The following is a 15,068-nucleotide window of genomic DNA, read 5'->3' on the forward strand; positions in this document are numbered from 1 at the left end:
ACATGGAATTGTGACAGCTCTTTCCATTTGGGGACCATAAAGCTAAATTAAACATAAGAATAGATAATGATAGGAAATACAAGCTGTCTTTGCAGATAATACAAATTAATGACTGTTTTCCCATTCTTCTACCTTAGGATTCTTTTACAATCACCCCTTAAATTTTCACTTCAGTTTGATGAAGTGTTTGTATCTATACATACTTGCAGATATTAATTATTAATTTTACATTCTTGTTAAAATCTTCAGTGCCCCACTACAACCTTTACACGCCTGTTGCAGTAACACACAGCAGACACTGCTCATCCTGGCAGAAGCCAACCATCTGACTTATTAATGTGCTTACCACTTTCAATGCTGAGACTGCAGGGGTCTTCCAGCTTTTCTACCTGGTCTGTGCAGGTGGACTGAGCTTTCCATGTGTTAGCAAAGGCAGATCCTGTAGCCTCAATCAGCCCGCTGGTTGTTCTGAAGTCATCACCTTCCATTCCATTGAAGTTTCCACAAAGACCTATTTGAGAACAAGGCAAAAATCTCACATAAGCATTACTTATTCTCATATGGAAAGGACAAAGGAAAAGGACAACTGATCACAAACACTAGAAATAGCTGACTATTCCACATCAATTTAATGCATACTATAAATACTGAAGTTTTAGAAGTCCTGGTTTAAATCTTCAACATCTTCAAGAATAGTTTTCATGAAGGTATCTGTGCTTCAAGAGATTACTACTCTAACCCATATTTTTTATGCTTTCTGATGATATTGAAGCCACAAAATACACCATAAACTGGCTTTGTGGATAGTTTAAAATTAAACTAAATACAAAAGTTAGGAATATTCTAAGAAACACCTATGTACTGGCAACAGAGTGATAGGTCATTTTATTATCAAAAAATAAAAACACATTTCTAGTTTGCTTGAGTCAATTTCCTTTCCATTTTCTCTCCCAGAACCAGCATGAGTTACCACTCATATAAAGAACACATGACTATTCAGCTGTGAAATAACATGACTTTGCTCCACATTTGCATAGACACTTGCCTTGAATTTTTCCTTTAACTGATTGATCTACAGTCACAAACAGCTGCATGACTCGAAACAGTTGGATCTGCATCTGAAGCCCAAAAGGAGTTTGTACAATAAAGTAGTTGGAAGATGGCTTGAATACTGAGAAGCTGCCTGAAAAACAAAATATGAACTGTTGTAATAAAACAATACACGCAGGCTGCCAAAATAAACATTTCATATTAGATTCTCATGTATCACCCAGCATGAAATCTCTGAGACCAGGATCAAATTAATATTTTTTTCATTTAAAAATCACTGGCCAATTAGATATGATGCTGGTGCTTACAAACTTAACAAGCTGATTACTTATAAAGAAGGGTCTCTAGGATCAGAACCAAATGGGCATGCCCACACCTTGTAGCCATGTTTGCAAAGTGTTAAATACCTCTCTTCCACTTTTGCCTCTATAAAAATACACCCCTACATGAGAAGTCAGGTGTGTGACACTTGACATACAAGGCGGTGTCCCTTACTTGACACATGAGGCACATTCACTGTCATCTCATTCAGGAGCACGCTGCCATCCGATCTGAAAACCACCACCTGTGTAACAGCAAATGGAATCAGTGAGGTCCCAGGGACTGAGAAAAACAAACCAATACAAAGAAGATTTACAGCAAAGACATTTTACACATTTAGACTCTGTCTAGAACTCCAAATTTTTGAAAGGAAAAGTCTGTCTGAAAAGTGAACACGGCACCAGCTCTATAGGTTACACCTAAGGTTTTGTCTTGGTATTCAGTGTTTTTCTTACATTTCCTGCAAGAATTCATAGCAGTAATGAAATGCAAAACTCTTTTATATTGGGCACTGTGGTTTCCACAAGTAGAAGAAAACATTAGGTCTTCAGGAACTGTAGGAAGTTCTTATTCCTTATTAAAGCATGTGTTACATCTTCTGTGTGATGGTTGATAAGATTCTGACATAGTAAGAAAACAGTTTATTAAACTTCCTCAAAAAATGCTACTCTACATACAGAAACACAAAACTATTGGGTTTTGATTTGGTTTTCTTACATTTTAGTAATATTGGCAAGGACATGGAAGTCCATAAATATGTGAGGGAAATCATATATATATGTATGTAAATTATGTATAGAGATAGTCTATATATTCTCATAAACAAAGAGAATGCTAAAGTGAATATTTGAGAAGGTTGGATTGTATCACCATTTAAAGACAGGATTTCTTCTGAAAAAGACTCAAGTAGAACTATAAAATTATATCGGAATGAAGAAAGAAACTGTGAGGTGGAGAATAGGTACCCTTCCTTCCAGACATTCTGGAATCCTGTGAGAAACATATTGCACAGAGCAGAGGAAAAAAGAGGGGGAAATGTCAATTGTTTTGAATCTCATACCTTCTTAAGTTTAGGTTTATTTTGAATTCTTGAGGCAGAAACCTGTGCTGTTTATCAGCCTATCTAAGGTTCCTTACTTATCCACAATAATGATTCCAGAAGAAAAAATATTCACCCACATTAAGGGAAATATGTTAATTTTCAACATATCTAGAAGAATCCACAGAACAGCACTTACATTCTTTTTGTTATCCACTAACAGTACAACAGTCTTCAAGCAGGTCTGTTTGTCTGTGGAGCCACAGGGAGCCAGCTCTGCCAGGAGAGCATAACTCTCATTTGCAGTACCCTAAAATCATAAGGAAAGAAATGCCCATTAGTCATATTAAAACTCTCATGAGATGATTTCCACAGCAAATTCATCTGTTACAGTAACTTTCCTAGCTCAACAAGGTTTTCCTCATTCTCTAGAACAGACACCAGATATTTTAGCAATGAATGAAACAGCTGCCTACCTCTTTTCTCTACCTTACTTTGACCCTCAGACTTAGAAATAGCTATTACAGAAGTGGCCAAGAACGTCTAATCCTGAGACTCTTTGATTTCTTATATACAAAGGACTCCACTGGATAATGACAGCATTGGCAATATTCTATCTCACTGAGTTAATCACCCATTGCAATAAGTCCCCAGCTTCCCCTTAGGGTTATTACAGCTAAATACTGAATTTTCCTGAAAGTACAACTTCCAGCATTTCGGCTTCTCCCCTCTATGGAAGTGGAATAGAACAATAACTCCCAGATGACACACATCAGCCCACAGAGAACAGCCCCACTGTACACCATACCTTGGCCAACACATAGTAGCAGTCTCCATGGAAGGTGTATTTCTTCCCATCAAAGGTGGTAAAATGGGAACCTCCTTGCACTGAGCATGTGCCTGGACAGGGTAGATCTTTGCAGGTCCATCTGCCTGAATTACAGGTGCTATAAACAGACAATACAAAAAATGCTTGTAGTTATTACAGGAGCTGAGAGCACTGAAAGTATTTGTATATCTGGCAACCAGCAAGTTATCCCCAGGTGTTTTAAAACTGTATCCTTAACCATTTCCTTGAGATTTTCCCTCTGACATATGCCACAGAATCTGACATATGCCATAGAAACTTACCAGAAATTTTGTTCTGTAGACATGCAACATAAACATTAAATTCAGAGAGTTTTCAGAACATCTCCTATGGCCAAGTAAAAATTTGAAAAATGCAGGCCCATTTACAATCATTCAAAGAAAGGTGTACAACAACCAGGATCCTTACCATTCTTCACATTCTTTGGAAATGCTTTCTCCAGGTGCATATGCCTTTCCACCATGTTTGCAGTGGCACTGGCTAACAGGGATGCAGCCTTTTTCACTGATATCATCATACACAGTTCCTATAAAACACAACATTAACTATTTACACTCTTTTTCAAATAAGCAATTTGCACAGAGGAAATACTCCAATTTGCCACACAGGCTGAGATTATCTAAACTTTGAACAATACTGGCTCTATTTTTTGTAATATATGACAGATGGAAAGCACTTTTATTTAGCTTTGAAAATCCAAGTCTGTTAATTTATATAACTACACAGATAAAAAGGTTATTGCAAGCATATAAGAACAATCTTTGTGATAAGACCATCACTATAATCTTCTTTCCTAAGGTTCAGATTTTCACCTGAGAATTTCACTCACTGTCCCTCACTGCCACTCTGGGTGAATGATGTCCATTGTCTCAGAACTATTCAACCTAAAAAGCATGATTTACTATATAGTATCAAAAATTCACTTGTTGAGAATTAAAAATCAGATCTATTACCAGTCACTGTGTTAATATGTTTGAACTATAAAATAATTTATTAATTAATCAATTATTACCTCCTTATAAAATTTTACAGTTATTTTCCTCTAGGGGGAAAATGATAAGTAGCACTACTCTTTTCTAAGGTGTAATTTGACTAAATGTAGCACTTTTGTATGACTTCCTTAGCCAGGAATCTTGCTTTTGTCCCAGATGCTACAGCTAGAATAACACTTGCCTTCAGGGCAGAAACAGCCATCCATGTAGTGCTCCTCACAAAGGCTGCTGATTTGCAAGTGTGAGCAAGTATCCATGCATGGTGAGCTGCTTTCTCTATAGACCATGGTAGCAGGACAGGTTTTGGCTGAAAGAATAAGAAAGACACCAGGAGTTACTTGAGTGTTACATCCATCATTCCTGAGAAACCACAGATCATACCCCCTACTCCCTTCAAGTCAGTGGTGTCTCAAGCCAGACTCCACATGTAAAGCATGTTTATCTAAATCTGAACTCCTTTCCCTGGTTTTTATATTTACTTCTTTTCGTTTCAAATAGCTCAAATTATTCCCATTATTCCAGCATCAAATCTCAGGTTTTTTAATGGGAACAGGATTTGCTGAAAAATATTTCTTAATAGTAAAAGTAATAGAAAAAAGAAAACAGAAAGATCATACTATTTTTAGCACTACCGATATGAAATTTATAATGCATCCCAACAGCTTCGTAAAGAAGTAATGAATTTAAATTTCATGGTGCTACATGCATGAGACATTTGGATCTTTGTAAAATTTGTGTAGCTGCTTACGGCAGAAGTTCTGTGTCCTCCATTCTCCTGGGCGGCCGCCTGCGTGCGAGCACTGGCGGGAATACTCGGAGATGGTGCTGCAGAGGCAGAAGGAGTCGTCCTTCCCATTACAGGCACACTTGTCCTGCATGCAGGCTTGGATGTACATTTCCAAATTAAGACGCAGCCGACAATCAGCAAACGCAGGGGAAGTCAGCAACCTCTGACACTCGTCACGCTGAGGAGGAAGAGGAATAATGTTTAAGGGATTTACAGGTATCTGAGCTTCTGGACATTTCTTATTTTACAAAACAAAAAAAAAATTGTTGTCTTTTGAACAGCTAGGGAAAAGTAACCATGTATCCTGGAAGGGACAGTCCTCCCAGCTCCTCACAACTAACTCCCTGGTGCGCAAGGATGTCTCCATGTGCCCATGTCAAGAAAGTTCATCACAAGAAATACTTACATGCTCATTACAGCTTGGAAGAGCCTGCGTTTCATCTGGATCTTCACATTTGGCATTGGGTTTGCTGATCTTCTGCATATTCCCATATGTAATTGAGTTGTAGCTTGCATCTATGAGAAAAAAATAGAAAGAGAACTTGCTGAGCCCCAAAAATTGACAAGGAACACCTGATTCCTGGAACTCTCCTGATCAAGGGAAGCAGTTACTATGGTAATAAATATGCCTGTTAGACACAGGTACTTGCTCTAAATCATGTCTAACTGTGCTTTAAAATGTAAAGAGGAAACAGGAAAAGAAAGCTAGTAAAGAGCAAAAATATTAATCTAGAACAGAATAAAAGAATGTAGGAATTCCAGGAATGCAGCAACACTGGAACTTAATGCTTAGTCTGGAGCAATCACAGAAGCCTCTCAAGTAAAATTTGCACTCCTGTAATGTTTCTATGCACAGGGCTTGTCAGCCTATCTCCACAGATAACTGTCAGTATGGTGAGATGACGCACCTCCCTTGATGAACTCATTGTAGATTTGAATGCCATTGTAATCCCCACAGAGACCACAGGTATGGTTATTAAATTTGTTGTCCAGCTCCACCTAAATAATGAAAAGACAAAGGAAAAACATAAAAGAACTATCTTTTTTTTTTTTTTCCTTTCTTTTTCCCCCCCTTTATTTTTTTTTTCCTGCTGAGATGGAGAAATATCTCAGGAAACCCAGGAAATACCAATTAAAAATACTTTGATCATACATACCATCAGGGCATCCTGCTGGTTCCACATCAGAATCAAGCCTAATTTGGCATAAATCTTGGTGTAAATTTCATTGCTCTCAATGAGGACACCAGAGGTGTAGTACGGTGTCTTCACACTAAGAAGAAAATCACAGACTTTGCATTAGTTAAGAAACATAAGGGTTGACATAAATGTCTATAATAAGCCAAATACCCCAAGGAATAGAGAAACTAGTCTGACTACCTCATCCTAACTGCACAGGGTGCCTTGTTTTAATGAGGCATAAAGTCTTCTCTCTCTGACACTCGGGACAATAACTCATTGCAAAAAGTCATTTAAAAGGCAAAGCAATATCAGAGGAAAAAAATACCCAACACTTCAGGCTCTTTAACTTAAAAAACCCCAAAATGTCAGATGTCTTCAAATTAATCAAAGAAAAATCATCATCATTGTGGTATTAACAGAGGATATTCAAACATTCACTAATAATTTACATCAATGAAAGGAGCTACAACATAATTTACAGCATTTCTTTACCAAAATACCTCATAATAATTTCAGAGAAAATTTATGTTCCATTGCAAGGAACTGCTTCCTTAAGAGAGAGTTCAGAATTCACAGGCAGTTACAGGGACTGACAACACAATTTGAAAAGAAAAGAGCATGTTAAGAGGAATTCAGTAGCTCTTTCAGTAGTCAGTTGCTTAGTTTTAAGTGAACAGGACCTGAGCTTGTTAGTGGTGACAGAAGACAATTGGCAAAGGGATGAGCATAGATATTTTTGTGTGATAACAATTCGTGTCTGTCTTACATATAAACTGAACTGCTGAATTTCATTCAGCAAAAAAAGAATTGTGGCAGGCCGTCTTATTCTATAAAATCCAGAGAACTAGAGTCTGCTCAAACAGAATGTAAACTGGAATCCAGTCAAAATAACTGGTTAATTTTCTACAGATTTATCAATGTAATTGTTATCCATCAAGATTCATGCATGTGTATGCACATCTCTTAACTAGTCTCTTGACTAGGAGAATTTTATTTTCTGATTTTCTGTCACTGGGGTTTTTACAGCTGTTTACCTCAGGCATTTCTTAACCTGCCCAATTGACTTACACATCTAGATGCAAACTTGGAGATCATTATTTCTGCTTTTGACTGCATTGTTCATCAATAAACAACGAAGTCTTGAGGGATTATATTTCTTGAGGGGAAGCATAAAATGCTGGACATCGTCTCCGTCTCAGCTTTTAGGTATCACAGCACAGAATATTTCTGTTTTTTTCTAATAGTGGAACATTCAATGAATCAGTGGATCAGGTACCTGAAGGCTAATCCATACACTTTTCTACTTTCCAGTTTTCATTTCAGCACTGTGAAATGCTATTTTACATGGCAATAGAAAATTTATTATTTCAGGAGCAATATGGAAAATTAAGTTCTACCAAAAAAAAATTCTTCAAGTAGTAAAAGCCAGTTTGGCAGGGATATGTTGTTTTATGACAAAAAAAAGCCTATCTAAGACAAAAATGGTTCTGTTTGAGAGAAACAGTTTTAAAAGTATTTCTAACTAGTTTTTCATTAAGTTCTTTTTAAGGCTTGAGTATACAATAAAGAGCTTTTCCAACTTGAGCCAATAATGTATGTTTTGTAACTTTCTGTCATTTTATGATGCATTCTAGTATGATCTTTGGAAAACTGAATGTTACTTTCAATCCTTGAACATATTTTCATTGTAGTGGCTTCCAAACTTTAGAGCAAAAGCTGATTTCTGGGCAAAACCGAGTTCTCCAATGACAATTTAAAAATTCTCTTTTTTTCAATTGTGCTAAAACATACTAATTAACTCATGAGTTGCCTCACTTGCTTCAGAATATAAAGGCACACACTACAAGGATAAGCTAATCATAGGAAAGACTAGGTTAAGACACTACTTAGCATCAGTAATGGTATCAGATTAGTTTCTTGTGTAATAGTGTTATAGGAGGAGAAAAATAACACTGCTTAGTCTGAAAAAGTACATAGTACCACAGATAAATTAGTGTGAATTTTGACGTGTGTTATATCTGTTAAAACCCCCTGAGGAATGGCTGTCAGATCTTTAAAAAATATTTATGAAGATCAGAAAAAAAACTACCTCTCTTCTGTCAGAAAATAAGAGGAAAATATCCCAGAGAAATACATTTCCTTTTCAAGGATTTGCTAGACCATCTGCTAAGGTAAACTCAAGATGTTGCCATTAAAAAAATGAAGCTACATCATTTTAAGCTAGTGAAAAATCTGGCTCATGAGCTGCACTATTTTCTGTATAACTGGAAGAACAATTCACTCAAACCTGTTCCTGACTTGTATTTAATTAATCCCTTATGCCAGTGTAGAAATAACAATTAGTACTAAAGCCCCTCCCCAAAGCAATTTTAGTGCTTAATTTCAAAAGGCTTTTTTGCTTATTTGTTTGTCTGTAGAAATGCTTTGCAGCATTAACTGTAATAGTACACAGGCAGTTGTGTAAAGAATAAATCCTGCTTTTATCTTCCCAGCACATTTCTTTGAATACCATTATAGTAAAGGAACTTACATCCGCCCATCCACCACAACCAGGTTGGGTTTGAGGTAGACCATTATATCCTTGATTTTCACCAGAATATACTGGATCTCAGGATGGCCATTGCTGTTGAGAGCACGCTGGATGTGGACAGAGAATTCCTTGTAAGCCTCTCGGCAGTCAGAAACAAAATTATACTCGCAAACGCCAGGGAATTGGTAGATGTCTCCATCAAAAGTTTTGAAATGGTTGTTTCCCCAAGTGCTGCAGACATAGTGGCCATGGCTTCTTGTCCTTCCTGTTAGTGATGAAAAAGAAATAGAGATGAAAAGAAGTGCAAGAAACAATCCAGTGTGAAAAATGCTAAGTGTTCCATTTTACAGTAGGAACCATCTGCAATTATGTTTGCAGTGATTGCACAGATTTCAAGTGGGATCAAGTATCTACCAGGTCAGCAGAAAATACAGAAATTTCAAAATTAGAATAAGACGTTAATAAATAATTCTGACACCAGGGTATATTCTTTAATCCTCAATGAGATGATGAAACTTATCTGCAACAAGTGAGGAGGCTTAATACTGACCACTAACTTGGCTTCTGTGCCAAGCATATTATTTTATTCTGAATCACAGTATTAAATTTTTCCAAGAACTATCTTCTTCCCTGGTGCAACATGTACTAGAAACAAAACAGGGAGAAAACCAAGAAAGTACTACCAACTCTGGAAGGCTAATAGTCTCAAGGTTATGAAAGGGCTTGTGCACAAGATTTCAGGGAATTATTTCTTTTCCTAAAAGCAGTAGTGATTTCTATTACTGCAAGACAGGATTTTTTCAGAAGATAGGTCAGAAAATAGCCATGGTAGGAGAGGAAAAAAAGAAGTTTTTGCAATACCGAAGTATCAAGATTATTTATTCCTTTCCCTGCTATCCATACCAACAAAAATATAAATTAGCAACAATATCTGATCAATCTCTAGGTACTGTAGATTAGGGGCAAATCATAAAAGCTGAGCATCCTTAGGAATCTTAACATTTCACAAGATTTTCTTGTAGCATAAAACATGAGAAAGCAAAACTGCTAAGAGGACCTCTAGGTTACTGTATTTTGATGGTACCAATCATACCATATACATCCAGCCAAGGTGGAACACTTCCTTCCCCTGAAGGAAGGCTGCACAGAGATCCACCCAGAGTTTACAGCTGGAAGACCAAATGCAAGATAAAACTTTCCTCCCATTGCTGAGTTCAAAACACAGCAGACCAAGATCAATAGCCCAAACCTGATCACTGAATATAACTAATCACCTATTCCTCTAAAAAGCAGTTTTCAGTACAAGTGCTCCATTCCATCCCTTCAAATTTGATAGCAAATACAGTAAGTTAGAGCTTTTGCAAAAGATTTAAAAATGTCCTAAATGACGAAATAAGCTGTTTTCAATGTTATTATATTCATTTTTGAGGAACAATTTATGATGTTCCAACAATCATCCACTTCCTTCATTGCTTTAACAATTAACTTCTCAAAGTCCTACAGTTCCTTTCTGCCAGTTGCATTTTTGCCTTAGAGTTCCTTTCTTGTCATACCTGGTATAGACTCAATGCATGGAAAGAAAAGCAACACTGAAAATATTTTCCAAGCACATCAAACTAGAAATCAATGCAGTAGAGATAGGCACTAATCTCACCAAAGAAAGCAGGATCTACCAATTTTTTCTAAGCAATGCAGCCTCAGTATTTGAAAGCTTAAGCAATTTAAGACATCCTAAAACTCCAGAGCATTATTTAAATGCACTGCCTCCTTCTAGCACCACAACGATTTTTAAACTCTCTTCTTCTTTTCCAGGAGGCAATCTGCTACCACTTAATCTCTAGAGTTTACCTTTTTTTATTTCATTAGCAGAAGAAAGAGCCAGCCAGAGGAGGAGGAGGCTGGCCGCTCTTAGCCCCATGGTGGCTAAGGTGGGTGAATGGGAGCTCCACTGGAACCTCAGCTTTTTATAATACCGACTGGGGCAATTGATTCTGTCACAGGGGAATTCAAAGGGAGGAGCCAAGAGGAGGGGTGAAAAAACAGGGGTGATATTTGCAGAAGATAAGAAGTAAACAGACAATCATTTTTCGCCATAAATGAAGGAATTCAGCATACAGGAAACTATAATATTGATTCAGTAATCATGTAATTTTTTATTGCTCTATTTCATCTACAGGATGCTGTGCTTTTAAATCCTTCAAACGCTCACACCAAGTTTAACCTTCAGTAACTCCCATAACAAATAATGAACTTGGGGTGGCTGAGCAAAGAAACACCTTGACGAAATTTTAAGGTGAGACCCTAAAATAAAGGCTTCAAAACCAAAGAATTTTTCATTTTTCATCATCACATAAGGTGATTTCTATAAAAATTAAGTGATGCTTGTGATGCACTTTGTAATTAACAATAATCCTTACAAATAAAATGGCAAATCAAGTGTTGTAAGATTATTTTGCATCCACTTATTTGATTTCTTTAATTTTACAGCTTTGGGAACGTCTAAACCAAAATACTGCCCATACTGCATATTTTGCCCAAAACAAAATTGAGACTGGGTGACACAGTAGGTTCAAGGATTTTACAGTAGAAGATGTCCTCTTTCAAACCTTATCATGGTGTAACAGAATGTCCATCAAAGTTGTAGGGATTCTCACATAATACTAAGCTTTAAAGAAAAAGTAAAAAGAAGAAGGGAAAATGGAAAAACATTGCTGTTCTTAATTCTCCTAAACATTCTTGCTCATTCTGGCTTACTTTCTCCATAAATGACAAAATTGCAGTCTACTGTCCCACATCAGATCCTACAAAAGCTATAGGGTCAGCTCTGCTTTGTGCAGAGAAAGATGGGAGGTTCCTTGGGAGAAGAAGAAAGCAGAAAACAGAACCAGGAACCAGTTCAGAATGTTGTTTCAGAAATACAGGACTTCCACATGCACATTATTTTGTGATGAGAAGTTCTTTTTAGAAGTTCTTTCTGCAACTCTCTCCAGAAGACAAAACACAGGCTCCTTGAGGTAGAGCACACTTCCTTCAAGACATCTTGTAACACATCTGCTTCCAGTCTCCACATTTCTTTATCAAAAAATTTTCAATGCAGTGACCAGAAATCTGTAATCATCTTGATTATTTAAAGTATTTCTTACTTTCATTGATCATATTGCAAGTACAACTTTTATATTTTTCAAAACATCAAGAAAACTTTATACTTAGTCCTTTTGACTGCTCTAGTCAACTGGAAATACTCTCTTATCATTAAAGCATATTTTTAGCTGCTATTTTTTTATTTAACAATTTTATCTGAACTATAGCCTAGACTATATCTGAACATCTTCCTGTTTTCCCTCAATACATTTCAAAAGGTTTTAGATTTTCTCCTTTCTCTATTTGAGAATACAAATTTGTGCTTCTCTTACCCATACATAGTTTATCACTCAACAATCCTGACTGAAATTAAGTAGGAACCCTTTTATCCGTCATGAATCTATCACTGGAAGAATATAACTTTAATTTCCTTCTTGGACAATAAAAATAAATGCAGTAATAACCAGTTAGAACTAACCATACATAAAAAACAAAGCAAAAACATGGTCTACAGACATCTTTCCTCAGTGGTTGCTTTACCAGACTTAATTTCTTATGATATCTCAGAGACATCTCCCCACTTGGCATTTTCTGTGTTTTATGCCACCAAAACTCTTAGTTCAGAAGAGTTTTCTAAAAATACTTAGGAGACTCCCAAAGGACTGTTTTTTGAGATTTTCTTTTCCTCTCCATTTTCTAGGTAGTCTCCTGGCTAGAAGTATAACCTCAGAAGAAAAAGGGTTTCCATTACTTAATTCCTATAACAGTCTTTGCAAACTGCAACAGCAACTCCATGTACACAGCAAATCTGACCCCTTTTTAGATTAAACTGGATGTGTATGCTGACAGGTGTAAGTTGGAAACTTGCATATTTTCCATTCAAATTTCTTTGCCATAAAACTTCTAGATCTCAGTGGAATCAGCCTCATTCATTTCTTGTGAATGGAAAGATAATAATCCCTCAACTACAGTTGCACCATCCCTCAGTTCAATCTGCTGGTATTTTTATAATACTAATATATTCTGTGTAGTAGAAGAGCTATTTTTAGATAAGCACCTCTAAATTTTGTAGACTGATTTGCTCTACTGCAGTTTTGTCCTGCCTGTACAAGAAGCATGATTCCTTCTTGAGCTGTGAAGTTACACAGGACAATTCTCCTTCTGCAGTCTTTGCTCCTCAGAGTGACCAGCTTCCCATTGTCCCTTCTTCTGACATATGTGTGGCTTGCTGCGACATCCCTAACTGGAGAGTAAGGGACATCAACATGTCTTTAAGAACTGAGACCACTCTTACGGAATTCACACTGGAGCTTACATGGCTGTGATAATCTTAAGAGAAATAAATACAGATTATTATCTCCAAAAGTCCTAGGTATTTGTACTTTTGCTAGCATTAGAAGGTGTCCTAAACTATACTGTCTCTGTTTCCTTATTGACAGAAGGGTAATGATCCTGTCTACCATCTGTTTTATATGTTTTTTTAGAAATAACCAATCTTTCAGTTAGACAGCATAGCCCATTTTATCTCTTGTTCAGCTACCTTAAAGGTTTTTGGACTATATATTTTAACCCAAAAGAACCTTACTGGTAATGCGCAGATAACATCTGTATGTATGCATTAATTTATTTACCATAAATTGTTTGACAACCTGAACTAACTAATCATTTTGCAACAAAGTTAATTCCACTGTATCATTACCATCTTTGCCCTAAGCTTACATAAGTTATCTATACCTGAGCTGACCTTTCTGTGGAACTTTGTCCTATTCCTCCTTCTAGTCAGCTTAATCAGAAGTCACCTTTCTCTTTCCCATATTGGTCAGGTGTTCAGGTGTTTTTGTTACCAAAGATATTACTTATAATTCTGCATGCTGTCACTGTGCAAGTGGCAACAGAACTAGCAACAAGAAGAAGGATTTTAATGTTTAAGTTCCACAGCTGAGTATTAACAGAGATGGTATTTTAAAAGTTCCTGGAGCCCATGAGTAGCAGTACAACTTCCCATAAGCTTTCACTATATGTCTGACCTAGGAGCCCAAACACCAGTGCTACAAAAATCACTGCTAAAATCCAAAGCATAAAAAAGAAAAGTTGGTTGCATGGCAAATGTGTTTGTTATAGCAGCAGATGCAGAAGCAGAGATAAAAGATGTATTTTGAGTCATGGTTATGTCATTGCATTGTTTCCCTACCCTTAAACTTTTATGAGACTATTTCCAATAATTTCATCAGCATAGCTAACCTTTAATGTTCATTTAGTTACAGGGTAAATTTATTTTCCAATATAGTTGTTGCTAAAAAGGGAATCTACATGGAAGATTATCTTCATTCTGAATCATACTGCAGAATAAAAGGGCCTATATGTATCATTTATATAACTTTAAGATAAAATTCTGCTGAGACCTGATTTGATTTATTGTTTTATGAAGAACAAACATTTTTTCAAGAATGTGGGGTCTGTTTCTATCAGTTTACATATCAAGAAGAAATCTAATTGCAGTCTTGCTACAGTAATCACAGGTTGACCACCATACAAATACCTCAAAAACTACAATTACACTTGGTGACTGAGGTCTTTTCCCTATCTGCTTTTGTAGTCCTGACTTGCTGATCACAGGCTGCCAAACCAAGCAGCAATATTCTACCAGTAAAAGTTGTTCTGCAGAAGTGGCCATAGGATTTTTTTCTGCTACTCTTCGACTGGCCAGAATTTCACCAGAGCACACATAGCCTTACACATGACCATAGGACAGCACATCTCTGATTTTATTTCAAGAGCAGAGATTGTCTGAACCGGGTTGCTGGAACTCCCTTGGCAGCCATTCTAAAATAGCTCTGGTAAAATCTAATCAAATTATGAATTCAGAGATGCAGCATACACAATCACTGCATTTCCTTGACTGAGGCATTTAAACCCTCTACAGCACATCTTGACAAAAACTTAACAAGCAACAGAGACTAGCAGCAGAAAGCTGAACAGTGCATGAAAGTGTTAAAGGAATGACATAGAAGTAATGGAGGTGAATTTCATTTTGACATGCATGCTGCCAACAGATTAATCCAAAATTATCAACACAAAAGGAGCCAGCATTTAGATGGATGTAAAACTGATGTAGAATCAATTTCATCACTGTAACTTTGAGCAGACTTTGGGTTATGGGCATTACTTTTCATTCCAACAAATACAATATTGTAAGGTATCTGCTGATGCTGGCTGCAG

General features: G+C 36.7%; 1 protein-coding gene across 1 annotated transcript in view; it reads right to left on the bottom strand.

The window, feature by feature from the left end:
* Nucleotides 1–14,687, bottom strand: part of MUC2 (mucin 2, oligomeric mucus/gel-forming) — a 60,219-nt gene extending 45,532 nt beyond the window's left edge. The window contains 13 exon segments of the mRNA XM_085582383.1: nucleotides 347–511; nucleotides 1,046–1,183; nucleotides 1,546–1,615; nucleotides 2,610–2,720; nucleotides 3,219–3,357; nucleotides 3,687–3,804; nucleotides 4,452–4,577; nucleotides 5,019–5,235; nucleotides 5,464–5,573; nucleotides 5,966–6,056; nucleotides 6,215–6,329; nucleotides 8,769–9,033; nucleotides 10,617–14,687. Coding sequence (XP_085438509.1) covers nucleotides 347–511; nucleotides 1,046–1,183; nucleotides 1,546–1,615; nucleotides 2,610–2,720; nucleotides 3,219–3,357; nucleotides 3,687–3,804; nucleotides 4,452–4,577; nucleotides 5,019–5,235; nucleotides 5,464–5,573; nucleotides 5,966–6,056; nucleotides 6,215–6,329; nucleotides 8,769–9,033; nucleotides 10,617–10,686 — 1,735 coding nt within the window. The 5' untranslated portion in view covers nucleotides 10,687–14,687.
* Nucleotides 14,688–15,068: the final 381 nt, after the last annotated feature.

Source organism: Lonchura striata, chromosome 5 (assembly GCF_050655825.1).
Source record: "Lonchura striata isolate lonStrDom1 chromosome 5, ASM5065582v1, whole genome shotgun sequence".
NCBI classification, from domain to species: domain Eukaryota; kingdom Metazoa; phylum Chordata; class Aves; order Passeriformes; family Estrildidae; genus Lonchura; species Lonchura striata.